This window comes from Vanacampus margaritifer, chromosome 7 (assembly GCF_051991255.1).
Source record: "Vanacampus margaritifer isolate UIUO_Vmar chromosome 7, RoL_Vmar_1.0, whole genome shotgun sequence".
NCBI lineage: Eukaryota > Metazoa > Chordata > Actinopteri > Syngnathiformes > Syngnathidae > Vanacampus > Vanacampus margaritifer.
This window is the reverse complement of record NC_135438.1, coordinates 7,246,404-7,263,460: the sequence shown is the minus strand read 5'-3', so window position 1 is coordinate 7,263,460 and position 17,057 is coordinate 7,246,404. Positions and strand designations below refer to the sequence as shown.

Sequence of the window (17,057 nt, the reverse complement as noted above, 5' to 3'; positions counted from 1 at the left end):
GGGTAGCCCAGTATCCCAAGACTTGTGAGAATAAAAATGCAGCAATTAAATAAATGTGCTTATTCACGTTTTGAATGTAGCCAAGGTGCGGCAGTCTGCGCCAAAGTTGATCTTGAATCAAACCCAGCCACTGGATGATAAGCCCCCCCCCGCGCTAAACAGGCCAGTTCATTCACATGCTAACTGTTTCCAGATGACACATAAATCACTCATTCATCGGTTATAGGGGGGCGGACCAGAGAAAAAAAAGAGCAGCGGGGGTCAGTCCAAAAGCATTCTGCTCCTCTAACAAGGGCATTTCCTGTCTGGATTTGGGAGGATTAGCTATTTGTGTGGTGGGGGCTTCAGCCTACTATCACTGTGTTCTGGGATTCCATAAGATAAAAATAATAATGTTATTTATTGATTATATTAGATTAAACTTCCACAAAAAAACAGACCTGAGACACTTTGGGGGTGGGGGTCATAAAAATTGCTTAAAAACAGATTTCCTCTTCGTGTCTGGAGTGGAATGCTTTTCTTTCTAAACGTGGCACTTTGCGGTCTAGAGATTTGACAAAGCGTAACACAACACACGCATATTTTCTCTCTTTGTGTCCATAGTATGAGGAAGGCTTTTGGATTGGACGTTGATGACTCATACTCCCACTTCCTGCCCAAGATTTTTATGAGATTAGAGATATTCATTAGCGACAATTGTTGTAGTTTCAAAACAATTTAGTCTTTAGGACAGTGGTTCTCAAACTTTTTGACACCAAGTGCTAGCTAAAAAAAAAAAATGGAGCTCTCCCACCTTAACTCATTCACTGCCATTGACGGCTAAAAACGTAAAAAATAAATGTGAACTATTTGTATTAGTTTAAAAAAAAAAAATCCTCTTTTGTTAACAAGAGTATGAAAAGCTAGAATTTTTGTTGTTGTACATTTAGAGCAGATACAAAAATTTGTGATTAATCGTGAGTTAACTAGTAAAGTAATGCGATTAATTACGATTAAAATTGTAATCACCTGACGCCCCAAGTTTTTAATAATCTTTTCTTCTTCTTTTTTTTTAAATTCATTCGTTGCCATTGACGGCTATAAACGTAGAAAATTAATTTAACTAATTTCTATTAGTTTAACATTTTTTCCACTTTTGTTAACAAGAGTTAAAAAAAAAAAATGGAGCTCTTCCACCTTAACTCATTCACTGCCATTGACGGCTAAAAACGTCAAAAATAAATGTGAACTATTTCTATTAGTTTAAAAAAAAAAAATCCTCTTTTGTTAACAAGAGTATGAAAAGCTAGAATTTTTGTTGTTGTACATTTAGAGCAGATACAAAAATTTGTGATTAATCGTGAGTTAACTAGTAAAGTAATGCGATTAATTACGATTAAAATTGTAATCACCTGACGCCCCAAGTTTTTAATAATCTTTTCTTCTTCTTTTTTTTTTTAATTCATTCGTTACCATTGACGGCTATAAACGTAGAAAATTAATTTAACTAATTTCTATTAGTTTAACATTTTTTCCACTTTTGTTAACAAGAGTTAAAAAAAAAAATGGAGCTCTCCCACCTTAACTCATTCACTGCCATTGACGGCTAAAAACGTCAAAAATAAATGTGAACTATTTCTATTAGTTAAAAAAAAAAAAAAAAAATCCTCTTTTGTTAACAAGAGTATGAAAAGCTAGAATTTTTGTTGTTGTACATTTAGAACAGATATAAAATTTGTGATTAATCGTGAGTTAACTAGTAAAGTAATGCGATTTATTACGGTTAAAATTGTAATCACCTGACGCCCTAAATTTTTAATAATCTTTTCTTCTTTTTTTTTAATTCATTCGCTGCCATTGACGGCTACAAACGTCGAAAATTAATTAAACTAATTTCTATTGGTTTAACATTTTTTCCACTTTTGTTAACAAGAGTATGAAAACCTTGAACATTTTTTCATTGTACATTTAGAACAGATATAAAATTTGCAATTAATCGTGAGTTAACTAGTGAAGTCATACGATTACATACAATAAAAAAATTTAGTTGCCTGTCACCCCTAATTTTTTAGATGAATTTATGGCAGTGGATGAGTTAATTGCCAATATTTCAATTCGGTAGCAAAGTCGGCACAAGTGAAAACAATTGATTCTATTCTGAAACAAAAAGTATATTTAAGCCACTGTAACATTATGTATGGTTTGTACTTTAACACTGCACATAAATAGAGTGATGCCGTGAGATATGTAACCAATCTTTACATTGAAAATATTACGCACTTTTTAAACGTTACTATATATTTTACTTGCCACTATCAACCAAAGAGAAATCAAAATCAACAGGACACTCACTAACAATGATCCAGCTGTAATCACAAATGTAATACCATGCTAAAAAACCCGACTAATTTCATTACGCTGTCGTTGATTACAAATCGTAGAATAGTCGAATGACTGTTCACATCATAATTTGCATTTAAGCGTCATAAGAAAAGCCTTTAACCCCTGGGCGTTATTTGACCATTTTTGGGCTTTTTGTTGGTTCTGACCAAGCCATTTCAAAATAAAATAACGCCCAGGGGTTTTAATACGTCACAAAAGCAAATGACTGTTACATCGCCTTCTGAAAATTATTCAACGGTCGTAGAGCCATGAGTGATGGTTATGCAAATCATAACCCTGTAAAAGTAATCTTGAAGGTCGTCAGTGAGGATCCCTAGATTCCCAACTGGAAATCAAATTGGTCTATGTTGAGTAGCTCAGACTGGACAAAGTGCAAAAGCACCTGGCGTAAGAGAAATTCCTCCAGTTACAATTTTACCTTTTATTTTTTTGAGTGACTTTTGAGGCGTATTTTACAAATAAATAAATATCAAATTTGTCATTTTTGGTCAAACTCAAAGCCCAGAAAAAAAAATACAATGGGCACCCACAAAAAGTGTTGTTTAAAAAAAAATATATATATATATATATATATATATATAATTATTATTTTTGTTTTATTGCAAAGTACCGTTTAAGTGGTTGCATTCTTTCTATTCTTTCATGTAAACAATATTCCCCATGTCAGTGTGATCTCTGCATAAGATGTCTGGCTGGTTTGACAGTCACAACAATACAGTTTATACTGTACGTAGGCATTTAAAAGATGACTATTCCCTACCATGCCCTTCCCTGCTTGGTCACAGGCCAAACAAATGTTGACGCTGACAGTGTGTGTGTGTGTGTGTCGGTGTCAGGTGATTCCGACACACCCAGCGGACAGGACGGAACAGAACAGAACTGAACTGATTGTGCACAAGTAACAACCACGCCTTGCTCTTCATAATCCCTGAATTAAATATTAAACAATACTGGGGATCCACTGGTTGGCGTTAGTGTACCTAATGTTGAGGCCCAACCATTGGGTTTCGACAAGTAAAATGTCAACTCTTATTTTTATTCTTTTATGTAATGTACTTTTAACACAAGTCAGGTGTACTTTAAAATGCGGTTAGTCCTGTCAGTTCTCACACAACACAAAAGCAATGAAATAATGACAGAAAACTATGCATAAATTACATAATTTGCATATGCTGATTCTGCACTTTATGCTTGCTGCTGAATGATGTCAAATAATATTTATGTGCAGAAGTTTTCTCACTACCTTTCTTGTTTTAATGACATTTCCCATTGCAATTATTTTAAAGCAGACTTATAATGGAAAATGCACTTTTTGTTTCCATACAAACCCAGTGGTAACGCGACTTGCGAATGCCCCAACTTGAAAGTTCGATACGGGCCATATATTTCAACCATTTTTTTTTTTGTCTCGAGTTGCATTTATTTATTTTTTAGGTACAAGCGCTAAATGTTGGCAGTTAACCTATAAAACAGTCAGAAGTTTGGTAGATAGTAAATAATTCTTCAGAAAAGAGAGGGTTAAAGCAGTTTATTGTCAATAATAGTTGAAGTTTACTAAAAAAAAAACTAAGCACAATATAAAGAGAATTACATATCAACACAGCATAAGTTTGCCTTACAAAACTCTGCTAGCTTAATGTTAATACAGAATGATAAACAACATCGAAGACAAGCTAATGAAACTAGCATCAATGCTGCAGTGTTTCAGACTACATAAAGTTTATGTCATACATTCACCATCAACTTATAATTGAACAAACAATAATCCACATCAGATAATGGATGGGTGGATTTCTTTATTTACAGTGAGTGTTACCAAAATCTTTGTTGTTTTGGGGTGGTTGGAATGGAATTTCCATTCTACTGTTTTGGCCAAATCTGAACTGCAGTACAAACCTAACTAGTTTGATGCTGAATGCTGGTACGTATGCGCATGCGCACATTAAACCCCGCCTACGTGGCCACGTCACGACCAACCTTCCACAGGTGTCCTGTCAACGTCGGTGTTGATGTTCGAGGTTGACCACATCGTCCTTTCCCGAGTCCTCGCTAGCTCCAGCGTGGCCGTGGGTGGTGGGGGGAGAAAAAGCTCACGAGTGCCTTCCTTTGTGGATGTAGGCGAGCCCCGCGGTGGTAGCCGGGGAAGTCGGGGGAGGGGAACCACGACCACCACCACCGCCGCGGCGAGGGAGTCCGCGGCGGAGCCACCGAGCTCGGCGGGATGTCGGCGGTCAAAGCTCTCCAGCAGTGGTGCCGGGTCCAGTGTGACGGCTACCGGGATGTGGCGGTCACGAACATGACCACGTCGTTTCGGGACGGCCTGGCTTTCTGTGCCATCATTCACAAACACAGACCGGATCTCATGTGAGTGCGACGAAAAGAAAAGAAAAGAGAAGACAAACATTAGAAGAGTTTAGTCGACTTTGTGTTACTTAACTTTTGGATTGTTTGGTACTTAAAAATGAGGACGAAGCTCAACTGGGATGCGTTTTTATTATTTTGATGTCAAATCAGAGGTGGCAAAAAAAAAGTAGAAGTGCAGTACTGATTTAGCTCTATTAGTGAAGGAAAAGTACAACACTGCAATGTAGAGCCTACAATAAGTACAAAAGTAAAATTGATTTTTTTTTTGCTGTCCGTTTTTATACAATGCTGTACCAGTTTTTTTTAATGACACAATGGGGGGGGGGGGGGGGGGGATACTGCACACAGTATTTTTTATTTATTTTATTATTATTTTTTTTAAGTTACTAACAGTGCTCATTCTATTTGTAAATGTTTTTTTTTAATTATATAATAGTGTCAATAACATTGGGCACAATACAGAAACATGCTTTTGTGTTTCACAAAGTGAAACCAATTTGTTGAAACTTGACTGTGTTGAATGGAAATTAGTTTTTTTCCATATTAATCAAGTCATGGTACAATTATTTTTTGAGAGGTGAGGGGGCGGGGGGGGGGGGGGTTGTTGTCGGTGGAAAAACATAAGATGTGCTCATACCGGTATTTTGATATTTTTTCAGATATCTCAAGGGCTTGTCCCAACATCTCCCCGCGAACATGTTTATGTGTAGCAAACCACAAAACTTTGCTTTGCTTCAGTGATCTTACTGTAAATGTTCTGATAATCCAAGACTAAGGGTTTATTGACGATATATATGCGACACTGTCATCGTCATGAGGTGTTCGAGCATGACTCAATAAGGCGGATTCTGTCTTTAGAATTAACAGATGAGGAAGTTTGCAAATGTTTCCTAATGTTTTTTTTCTCCCTATCTTGCAGCAATTTTGACTCCTTAAAGAAAGAAAACATCTACGAGAACAACAACTTGGTAAGAAGAAGTTTACATGCTGTACTTTTCATTTGGGTTTTATTTTGTTTGGCTGGTGCATAAACAACAGCCTTACGTCTTCTCTTAAATCAGTGGAGGGGGAAGAGTCAGCCCAGGCTAACTAACCCTTAAGCATGTAAAGCCACATTAGTCGTAGCACTTCCTATACAGTATAACATTAATTCAAAACAAGAGCACTAGTACTGTATGCCAACGTGTTGTCGCCAATGTGGCACCACTGAATAAAAGGGAGAGGAATCACTTGAAAGGTCACGTCATCTGTTAGGTTCAACACATGTCCCGACATTTGACATTTAAGATCAATTACATGGACCACTGACTCTTTAAAAGGCAATAACATTGGTTCTAGCGCAGAACCTTGAGGCACTCCAACCAGTCATTCTGTCATTTTCATACGACATTACTTTTTTAGAGTGCATTCAATTATTTTCTGGATTTGTTCGTCAGTACATGTTCAAGTGTTTAAATATGTTTTGAGAAAAGAGTGTAAATTCTTTGGCTGCACAGGTGCATTCTCGCAGTTTCCGTTTGGATCTTGTTGGACTGTGGGATAGAAACATTGCTCTCCCGTTCGTTGCATAAGTGTGGATAACGTGCCATCCGTCAGAGCAAAGCAAACTTATCAGCTTTTACAGCGTGCTCTTAATGTTCTTGATTAATGATTCATGACAGCTGCCTTTGCTTTATTTGCGTGTCTCTGCTTGACTCTTCACTTGTAACGTTTTGTTAAGTTATAGAGCAGTTTTTCCTCAAACTTTTTTTTAGTCACGCACCCCCTTCCAGAACACCCTCATAAAAAAAAAAAAAGTTTAATCATAAAAACATGAGCAAACATTTGTGACAAAGTAATATAATAAAAATGCATTATTGCATGTCATGTCATGACGTGAATTGAACTGACTGTGGAAATTAAAATAGTCATTTTCCACTCTGCTTGCCTCCTTTTAGGACTTGTAAAACTCAATTTGTGTCCCACAAGTGCCAACCAATCTGGATTTGAGCATTTTTCCTCCCTTCTCAATGGCCCGATATTCGTAAATGTACAGGAATAATAAATCTTGATAATGTTAATGTGAATGTTCAACACGGCTTTGGCTGAGCCACTACTCGTTGATTATGACGTGAAAAACAAATCATCCAGCGCAAAAATAAATAACTCGAATCCTGCTGATTTTTGTAGGCCTTTCGGGTTGCAGAGGATCAGCTCGGAATTCCCGCGCTCTTGGACGCAGAAGACATGGTGGCGCTCAAAGTTCCGGATCGCCTCAGCATGCTCACATACGTGTCGCAGTACTACAACTACTTCCATGGACGATCCCCAAGTGAGTATCAACTCCTACCTATAGCTCTCCTCTTACCATAATCATCATCATCTCTGCGCTTTTCTTTTTTTTTAGTCGGTGGTGCAGGGGCAGTAAAGCGTCCCGCCGACCCACCCGCCGACGGTCCATCTGGGAAGAAGAATGCGGCGGTGGTCTCGAAGGTGTTTCAGCCTGCTAAGGAGAACAATCCGCCCGCTTCGGCTAATATCACTCCACCTCTCCCCTGCCCGAGACAGCCCAGAACCACTACACAGGTACGAACAATAACAAAAATCTCTCTTTAAAAAAATGTGGCATAACAATCTTCCCCTTTTTTTAGGATATTTCTGCTGAGAAATCCCACCAGATGGGAACTCTGAGTAACAAGTGTGTGTCCTGCAACAAGCATGTTCACCTGGTGCAGCGGCAAATAGTCGACGGGAAGCTCTACCACAGGAACTGTGCAAGGTACGAGAGTCAAGATTACAAGTGCAGCTCAATTAGGACTGAAACGGTTTATTGAGTTATTTAATTACAAAAAAAGGTCAAATAGAAATTTCTGCCTCCAAACTGTGCAGGGGTTATTTTTCCACACAAGGTAATGTTACTGCGGATGCCAAAGATCATGTGATGGTGGTGAGCCAGAGGAAACGGTCCATAAAAAACAGAATTTCTAAGATTTGGAATCATTCACATTTAAAAAGACGGCAACAAAATGGAATTTGTCTACTGCAAAGCAGAACTGACACACCGCTATCAGCTAATTTAAAGGGGAAGTCAACCTTAAACATTTCTTGACAATAATATGTTATATGTGACCTCACTAGTCTAAACATGACATTTTGATTAATATTACATTTGTGGAATAAGAGTTATGAAGCAAAATCCAGCTATTTGTATCCATCTCAGGGGGCGGCCATTTTGCCACTTGCTGTCAACTGAAGATGACATCACAGTTGCTCAGGTCTCAGGTAACAACCAATCACAGCTCATCTTCATCAAACAGGTGAGCTGTGATTGATCAAGAAATGTTTAAGGTTGACTTCCACAACGCTAGGTTAGAACATATTGCAAAAACCCCACAAATGGTCAACGATTGAACCAGCTGCCGGTGCACTTTCAATGGCTTTACTGAATAAATGGTAAGAAAATAAAATAAATACGTAATACAGTATGACTACAACTGATGCCCAATCTCTGAACACACAGACTGGCTAACAGTTAGCAAGTTAACAGCCAGTCGCTAACCAGAGCTAACAATAGAGCCAAATCCACTCCCACTTGCTGACTGCCACATCAATCACCAGGCCAGGCCCCGCCTTTTAAAGCCACACACACTCAGAGTCACAGATACTACAGTGTAAAATGTGAGGACGGCGATCCCATTTGGACAAAAAAAACAACATCACTAGTTGCATTAGTTCTTGTACGGTGTTGGTATTTTTTTATAATAATGCAAAATCAACTTGAATTTCTAAATATATGATAGCTGCAGCTATATTCTCAATAAATTTGAATCTTGTGGCAAAGATAATTTATTTCAGAAGTTCAATTCAAAAACTGAAACTCATCGTTCTTGACAACGCACAGTTTGAGGGAACAAAAAAAAATCTTGTAATTTTGAGGCTTAGAGTTTGCGGTGGAAGAAAATCCAAAATTTGCCATTTAAATATTACAAGTAATTAAAATTAAATCAGGAATCTAATGTTGGCCTTCTGAAAATGATGTTCATTCAGTCTTTTGCACCTTTTGCATCAATTACTGCATCAGTGCGGCATGAGGGTTCTGAAATATTAAAAGTCAGACAGATTGGAGTTAAAAAAATAATTTTTTTTTGTTTATGTTTATGTGTAACATTAGCTTGTGCAGGTGCACCTCATACTTCCTTATGCCTCATCTCTTAGGTCACTGGCTCCTCCAAACACAAGTTCACTCCTAAAGGAGGCTCCTTCCAGCGTCCCTCCTTCAACAAGCCTCACCAAAATCAACACCGTGACACCCACGGCGCCACCCAGACTGGGTCCCTCATTGCCGGTCCAGAAACCAAACCCCCTTTCCAGCATCCTTGCCGCTACTTCATCTCCGCAAACACCCGTTTCAAACCTCAACACGCCCGCTACGCAGAATCCGACTCCAATCTCTAAACGACCCGTCTCTCACGACACCACCGTCACTACACCCGCCGCCATCACCACCAAGCCCGTTGCCGCGCCTCGGACCTCCGCCACCGCCGCCAAGACCATCCAGTCCAAACTTAAATTCTTTGAGGCGGAAAGCGCCGATAACAAACCTGCAACCACGACAGCAGATGTTGCCCCGAAAGAGTTCAAGTCTGATGATCCTGTTAAGAAAGCCCAAGGAGGTCAGTCTGTGCCTGGAAAAGTTGCCAAGGCGGTTATAATTCAGTCTAAGGTGCTTGTCAATGAAGACAAAGCAGGCGTAAAGAAAAATGAAGACAGCCAGCGTAGTAATCTGGGAAATGGAAAAGTTGCGAACGTGAGTACAAGTCTTCAAAATGACAAAACGGGTGGAAAGAAACATGGAGACGGTCAGGGTAATAATCTCGGAAATGTTGCTAACGTGGGTATAATAAGTCAGCCAAAGATGCACGTCGACGAGGACAAAGCGGGCGCAAAGAAACGTGGGGACAGTCAAGGTAATAATCTCGGAAATGGAAATGTTGCTAACGTGAGTACAAGTCAGTCAAAGCTTCAAAATGACAAAGCGGGTGGAAAGAAACATGGAGACAGTCAGGGTAATAATCTCGGAAATGTTGCTAACGTAGGTATAATAAATCAGTCTAAGTTGCTTGTTAATGAAGACAAAGCAGGTGTAAAGAAAAATGAAGACAACCAGCGTAGTAATCTCGGAAATGGAAAAGTTGCTAACGTGAGTACAAGTCAGTCAAAGCTTCAAAATGACAAAGACAAAGGTGGAAAGAAACATGGAGACGGTCAGGGTAATAATCTCGGAAATGTTGCTAACGTGGGTATAATAACCCAGCCAAAGATGCACGTCGACGAGGACAAAGCGGGCGCAAAGAAACGTGGGGACAGTCAAGGTAATAATCTCGGAAATGGAAATGTTGCTAACGTGAGTACAAGTCAGTCAAAGCTTCAAAATGACAAAGACAAAGCGGGTGGAAAGAAACATGGAGACGGTCAAGGTAATAATCTCGGAAATGTTGCTAACGTGGGTATAATAACTCAGCCAAAGATGCACGTCGACGAGGACAAAGCGGGCGCAAAGAAACGTGGGGACAGTCAAGGTAATAATCTCGGAAATGGAAATGTTGCGAACGTGAGTACAAGTCAGTCAAAGCTTCAAAATGACAAAGACAAAGCGGGTGGAAAGAAACATGGAGACGGTCAGGGTAATAATCTCGGAAATGGAAATGTTGCTAACGTGGCTAAAAGTCAATCCAAGGAACATTTGGATGAAGGCAAAGCAGGTGCAAAGACACTTGGGGTCAATCAGGGTGGTAAAGCGAAAGCAGCGGACGCCTACAAGAAACTCGAAAAGGAGCCGAACAACAAAAGTACACCAAAGGCAGACCAGCCCAAGAAAAGTGATGTGTAAGGACCCCAACTAATACACGAGCATGCACGCTGTTGATTTCCACTGGAGATCTAACACTCCTCCATCACCTCAAATTTAGCACACCTCAGGTCCAGACTACCAAGAAGGAGACGGAAGGTGGCAGGGGGAGGGTGAGGCTCAAAGTCAACCCGTCCATCCTGTCCAACTTGCAGCCTTCACATTCGGACACGAGCCCGCTCAGAACCAGAACTCCAGAAAGAGGCCTTGGGGGCTTGAAACCAGCGCCACCCAACACTTCAGGTTACACCTTGAACACGTTCACATTAACAAAACAATCTGTATTTATTACAAATAAATACAATTTAAAATAAATACAATCATGTATTTATTTTCAGTTTTGTGTATTTTTTTAATCCACATTTTTAGCTACTGAACTAATGCTGATTTAATGTCTGTGTCCGGTTTATTTGGCTATTTATGTTCAATTTTAAATTTCAAGTGATACAAATCTGTTATGTCTGTTTACACTGATGGAACAATGTGGAACAGAAATATGCCAAAATGCCACGTAAATAACCTCACAAGCCAGGGTTACAGTGCCACCTGTTGATTTGGCATGCACATGACAGCCTGTGGTAATGTGGGGAAAAAAATGGTAGTGTGGACAGATTTGAATTGAACTAATGTGTTTGTTCTTGCATCAACAGAGAAAGAGGCGCCTAGTGACTGGCGGTCCATGCTCAAACCTGTCCCTAAGGAAACAAAGTAAGGCTTTTTATTTATTTGTTTGTGACTGCTGATGTATTTTCTTCTATTCGTTCAACTTTTGACCTTTCCCCCTATTTCTTTCATTGCGTCATTGATAAATACATAATGTTGTCTTTTTTGCTACAGAACTGCTGACTCATCACAGTCCTCCCCTAAAGTACCGACTAACATCACAGGAGGCTCCCAGATATCAGAGGTGTCCCTAAGGCCCGTGAACCCTCCTCCATCTCAAGGTCCAAATCAGCATACATTTTTACAGATGCTATATTGTTGCTCACTGTTTAATATAGTCCTTATTTCCTCTTTGTTCACTTTTTTCAGGCATCCGTAACGGCCACGCCACAAACACGACGACAACATCAGAATTAAAAGTCTTAAAGGTATCGTGAATGGAAAATGATTATGATTGGATGCTTCTGAATTAATGATGGTGTTAATGTAATCAGGTCCTAAATAATAATGGGCCAATTTGTATTTGTTAATATGAAGCTTTTTATTATCAGTAAGATTGCGGTATTGGGACATATACATTATTCAATCAGGAAGTGAAAATATAATAATTTAGTAGTTATTGACTGATTTGAGTGTCTCAAAACTTATGTTCATATTTTGAACACATTGTTGATTCTGTTATTCTGACATTATATAGTATTGCTGATTTGTTTTTTTACATCATCGTTAAAAAAAAAAAGCATATGACATTTCTTTTCCTCCAGCAAGAACTTGCATCGACTTCTAAATAAATAATACAAATAAATATATTTTTCTTTTCAGATAATGCGAGAGTAAGAGCCACCTTTTGGGGGGAAATCTAGCAAACCGCATATATAAACATGATGGTTAATAAATCAACATTTAATTTTAAATATTGAGCAGTTTTAACAAAAAATTAGCTGTTAAATTGCAGCTCTCACAACTTTTTTTTTTTTTCATGCGTTGTAGTTGTTCAGGAACTGCTAAAAAATTCTTACAAAAATTGACGCGATAAATCAGATTAAACAAAATGTTAATTAAACACCCTTTATGATGACATGTCATTAGTTCGGATGGCGCTTTGCGTGTTTTTGCTTCACATTCTCCATCTGATGCTTCCGCGTGCAGACGAAACTGGACTTCATTCCCAAAGAGGTCATCATAAAGGAGTTGGACGAGATTGAAGACAATCTCAATCAGTTGGAGAAGAGAGGGGTCGAGCTGGAGAAAAAGCTCCGTCACAGCGAAGACGGTTCGTATACACAATGACCTCTCAAAAGTCTACACACCCTTGTATAAATACCAAGTTTTTGTGACATAAAAAAAATGACCAAGATAATAATTTTTTAACTTTTTCCCCAATTTTTTTTTTTGTCAATGATGTTACACAGGTCATAGGTGACACGAAGTCAAACGATTTATCCTGGTCTGATAATTGTATAGCACAAAAACCTTGTATTTGAGCAGGGGTGTGTAGACTTTTTATACCCACTGTATACGCGCGACTGACTGAGTGGCCGCGCGGCTGTTTGTGTGTCAGAGGGCGAGGATGACTCCCTCATGGACGAGCTGATGGTGGAGTGGTTCACTTTGATCAGGAACAAGCAGGTGGCCATGCGGCGGGAGTCCGAGCTCGTCTACATGTGAGCACACGCGAGATGCCGTCGGGTCACGTGATTGGTCTGACAGATTTTTGGCCAGAAGGTTCTCGACGTCCTGCCGGCACATTATAATAGTCTTTGCCTGTTTAGTTGAACGCAACGCTATTATATAAAACAGGCGGATACACAGCTTAATTGTATTTTCTGCCATCTGGTGTTAGAGCATTTTACTGTTTTGTCTGTCAATGCCAAAAGGTTGGAAATCTCTGGTCTATTGTGTTAAAAATCTGTATACTGTATGTGTATAGTGGTAAAACTCAGGACCTGGAGGAGGAGCAGCCCAGTGTTGAGCAGGAGCTGCGGAAGCTGATAGAAAAGCCAGGTCAGGACCAAACTCCTTATGCTTTTTTTCTCCAAAGCACGACAGCTGCGACTCAAGAAAAAAAAAAAATGCATCATGTGGTTCACAGAACATCTGAAAACGTCATATGAACGCAAGCGAGAAGAAGAGCTGATGAGCAAACTGGTGGGGATCGTCAACGACCGCAATGCAATTGTCGAAGGTCTGGACGAAGACAGGCTCAGGTGTGCTTGCATATCGTGTTCCTTTTTAATCAGGTCTGACACAAAATGGCTTACTGAGCTCAAATCAAGTATTGCCATAATTTTAATCTTTTTTTTTTTCTTTCATTAAACCGTCGGGAATGTTTCTGGGGGTTAATTTTGTACCACCTGCTAAGATGCCCCCAAAAGCCCTGGCTAAAAAGAAAAACGCATTTGCTCCCAAAAACGTATAAATACGTTCTATTTTAAATGTTACCAAGGTCCCAAAAACGTATTTATACATGTTTTTTTTTTATGCTAGAGCATACAGAAGGCTTTGATGCAGCCTCTGAGCTGAAGAGACTGCGTGAAGCAATGGTAGTTGTTACAAAAATAGCCAGCAGTGGGCAACACAGTATAAGAGATCAACCAGGGCCATGTTGCAAAAAGCTCTTTCCCCCACTGTTTTAAACAGATTTGTGAATAATGATGAAACTTTGCTATATTCTAATGCCAATTGCTGCTAAACGGAAACAGGTACAAAATAACCTTTTTTTTTTCTGATGAAAGAAGAGAATCTTTCTTTTGGTAGGTTTCAGTCAAAATCCAGTAAAACAGCCGGGAGCAAAGGAGGTTGCTTCAGTGAAAATGGCTGGGAGTGAATGAGTTAATTACTATTATATTTTATATATATTTAGTTTTTTTACTACTTCTTTTTTTTTTGCTTAATAGTAGGGATATTTAAGAAAGAAGACCATTTATTTTGAATTAATTCTGACCTAAGTGTTTAATTTCTGAAATCACTTATAGCGTAAGATATGTTGCATTGTTTGGCTCATGAGTTATTTAATGTCTCTGTGCTTTCTGTTTTGTTCTATCAGAGAGGAAGAGGAGGACCAAGAGCTGAACAAGTTGATGGAGAATTTCAGTGAGTACTTCTGAGTCTGCCATTGGCATAAATGTTTATCTCACCAAGATAATTTACACAACTCTTGAACGTCGTCTTAGTTTAGCAACAGGACAAGTGGCTGCCATTTTGTGGAGTTTTCACACAAAAAAAAAAAAACATGGAGTGAGCATTTTTAACGCCTCTAAAATTCTCCATAGTAAGCAAATTTACCCAAAACAAAAAAAAGGAATAAAACAATTTTATTTTAATTTTTAATTATTTTTTATTATATGTATTTTTATTTTTATTATTTTTTTTTATATGTGATGAGATGATGACCAGTCCAAGGTGTACCCTGCAGCAGTTCTTGCCCCATTTTATTTTTTTTTTATTTTTTTAAATACAGTATGGTTGCTTTATATTGCGGACGGGTCTGGAACGTATCCCCCACGATGAGCACGGTTCACTGTATTAAAAAAAAAAAAAAAAAAAAAATTGTGCTAAATGAGGCACTATGTTGCTTTGGGGTGTGTTGTTAAATGTTAAACTGTCCTCTCCCAGGTGTAAAAAAAGACAAATCCAAGAAAAAGTCTCCCATATCCAGACTGTTCACCTGGGGTAACAAGAAGGAGTCGTGACACCTGGCGGGAAACTCCTTTGCTGCTCTCCTCCGGTGCTTTCAGCCTCACTCCTCCGTACCACTGACTCATTGCACAACTTGGCGTGTGTGTGCGCGCGCGCGCATGTGTGTGTCTATGTGTACAATATGTTGGTAAGGCATCTGTCATCCTAAGCATTCCTCAAAACATTCTCAGCACGAGGGCCTAACGACATACTAGTTGTTGATGGGTTCAGTGCTTCAATTCATTTTAATCCGCTTCCAGTCTTAATCTACTTATTGCACACACACGCACGCACGCACGCACACACACGCAGCAGTAACTCCACTGTGCCTCTTGCTGACATGCTGTTTGTAAATACAAACATTAATACAACTAATACGAGCGAGGAACAACGTTGTTTTTGCACTTAAAACTCTGCTTTAAACTTTTCACATCTCTGCCAACATACCCCTGACACAATTTTTTATAATTTTTTTTCAACTTGGGTTAAAAAAAAAAAAAAAAAACTGCTGCTTTGTCAGATAAAATATAGGCTAGCTGTTGTGATCCATATTGGATCTAAAATAATTAAAAATGCGTGAAGGCTCTGATGCATTGTTTTGTTTGTGTTGACCGCCTGCTAAGACAATAACTGTATTTTTTGTATATGTGTTTACCTGTTTAATTGTAATGGCTAATGGGGAATAATGACATTAAGCTGGAATTTAAGGGATTTTTATTGTTATCTGATGAAACTGGCTTGTATATAAAGACCACTACAAACTACAACCACAATAATAAACATTAAATAATACCATCCATCCATCCATTCTGATGATCATTATCTTTTTATTGCTGAGTGAACAGGTTGCAGTGATGCTTATTACCTCTAGAGGGCAGCATGTACCTTTTCATGCCACGACCTTTATAATCCTAAATTTTCATACTGTTATCCCAACACGAATTTAAAATCATTTTTTCATCAAATTTAAATCAGCCTTTGAACAATGTCAACTATTTTGCAATTTATTTATTTATATATTGTAATTACTAGGATTTCAGAATCCATTTTACTTTTCCCAGAGTTGCATGAATTTCAAATGGCATGATCTTATTATCCTAGCAACAAATGTGTTTTGTTTGCACGACGAAAGGAGTGTATTACGGAGTCTTCATAGATGAATTGGCGTCAGTTTAAATAAAATCAGGGTTAGAGAGAACCCCAAACTTTCTGCCGATACCAATCACGTGTTTTCCTAATTGTTTGTCTTTGGACTTCTGTCATGACGTCATGTCCCTGCCCCTCAAGAAAACCTTTTTTTTTTACGTCGTGGTGTAAATTCAAACTTGAGATGATTTCTGCTTATTTTCCAAAAATCACTCTTTCACATTAGTCCCCTTTAGGCTGTAACTCAAAACATTAGTTTAGTGCTATAGGGTCACAATTAAATAGAATGTAAAGAATTAAAACAGATTGATCATTATTAATTCATTGTGGCGCCGTATGTTGTATGTGGTTTGTCCACCAGATGGCAGTATGATACAATTCTGCAGACAAATGTAAGCGTTTTAATGAACAGAATTGTTAGTGACTAAAAATTTACAGTAGTAGTAGTCGTTTGTGGCAGTCGCAGACGATAGCAAATTATCATTATTATATTGTCTTTCTACGTGTATCAAAAGCGTTACATTGATGCTATCTTAGCCTGTATGTTTGGACCAGTTTAAGTGAAATTGGATCATTTCCCTTGGGACGCTAATATCCTGTAGCACACTGGTTGGTAAATCACTTTTTTTTTTAAGGGGATTTGGGGCTTTAGAAAGTTGTTGATAACTCATTTGGTCATTTTCTCATCGTTTTTAAGTTTGTGCTTTCGACGCCTGCTCTGGAAAAACCATCACAGACGAGGAAACGCCACAAGGACCCGCGCATGTCGCCCGTGGCAACCCTTCGCATGTGGTCTGTACACACGCACGCACACAAACACGCGCACACAGGAGAATCCTTTGAGAATTTTGCTTGACATCTTTGTGTTTCTCAAAGTGTGTGTGACACGAGGCAGTCTAGTGATGATTGGTGTGTGTCAAAAAGTGAGAGCAGTGTA

The 17,057-nt window shown here is 38.8% G+C and overlaps 2 protein-coding genes across 2 annotated transcripts in view; both read left to right on the top strand.

Moving 5' to 3' along the window:
* The first annotated feature begins 4,346 nt into the window (after positions 1 to 4,346).
* Positions 4,347 to 15,773, top strand: LOC144055680 (uncharacterized). Its single transcript, XM_077571890.1, has 16 exons — positions 4,347 to 4,746; positions 5,666 to 5,714; positions 6,916 to 7,057; positions 7,133 to 7,311; positions 7,377 to 7,504; positions 8,941 to 10,611; positions 10,695 to 10,876; positions 11,284 to 11,341; positions 11,471 to 11,577; positions 11,666 to 11,724; positions 12,446 to 12,569; positions 12,858 to 12,960; positions 13,227 to 13,300; positions 13,389 to 13,503; positions 14,343 to 14,389; positions 14,912 to 15,773. The coding sequence occupies exons 1-16, from the start codon at positions 4,604 to 4,606 to the stop codon at positions 14,986 to 14,988; spliced, it is 3,258 nt and encodes a 1,085-aa protein (XP_077428016.1). The 5' UTR covers positions 4,347 to 4,603; the 3' UTR covers positions 14,989 to 15,773.
* A 758-nt stretch (positions 15,774 to 16,531) lies between these two features.
* Positions 16,532 to 17,057, top strand: part of LOC144054774 (uncharacterized) — an 82,556-nt gene continuing 82,030 nt past the window's right edge. The window contains exons 1-2 of the mRNA XM_077570052.1: positions 16,532 to 16,729; positions 16,818 to 16,912. The gene's annotated coding sequence lies outside the window, so the exon portion shown is untranslated. The remainder of the gene's footprint in view (positions 16,730 to 16,817; positions 16,913 to 17,057) is intronic.

Coding starts and splice junctions, on each gene's coding strand:
- LOC144055680 (XM_077571890.1), top strand. CDS start 4,604: ATGTCGGCGGTCAAAGCTCTCCAGCAGTGGTGCCGGGTCCAGTGTGAC. Junction 10,877..11,283: donor AGCGCCACCCAACACTTCAG/GTTACACCTTGA, acceptor TTGCATCAACAG/AGAAAGAGGCGCCTAGTGAC. Junction 11,725..12,445: donor CAGAATTAAAAGTCTTAAAG/GTATCGTGAATG, acceptor TTCCGCGTGCAG/ACGAAACTGGACTTCATTCC.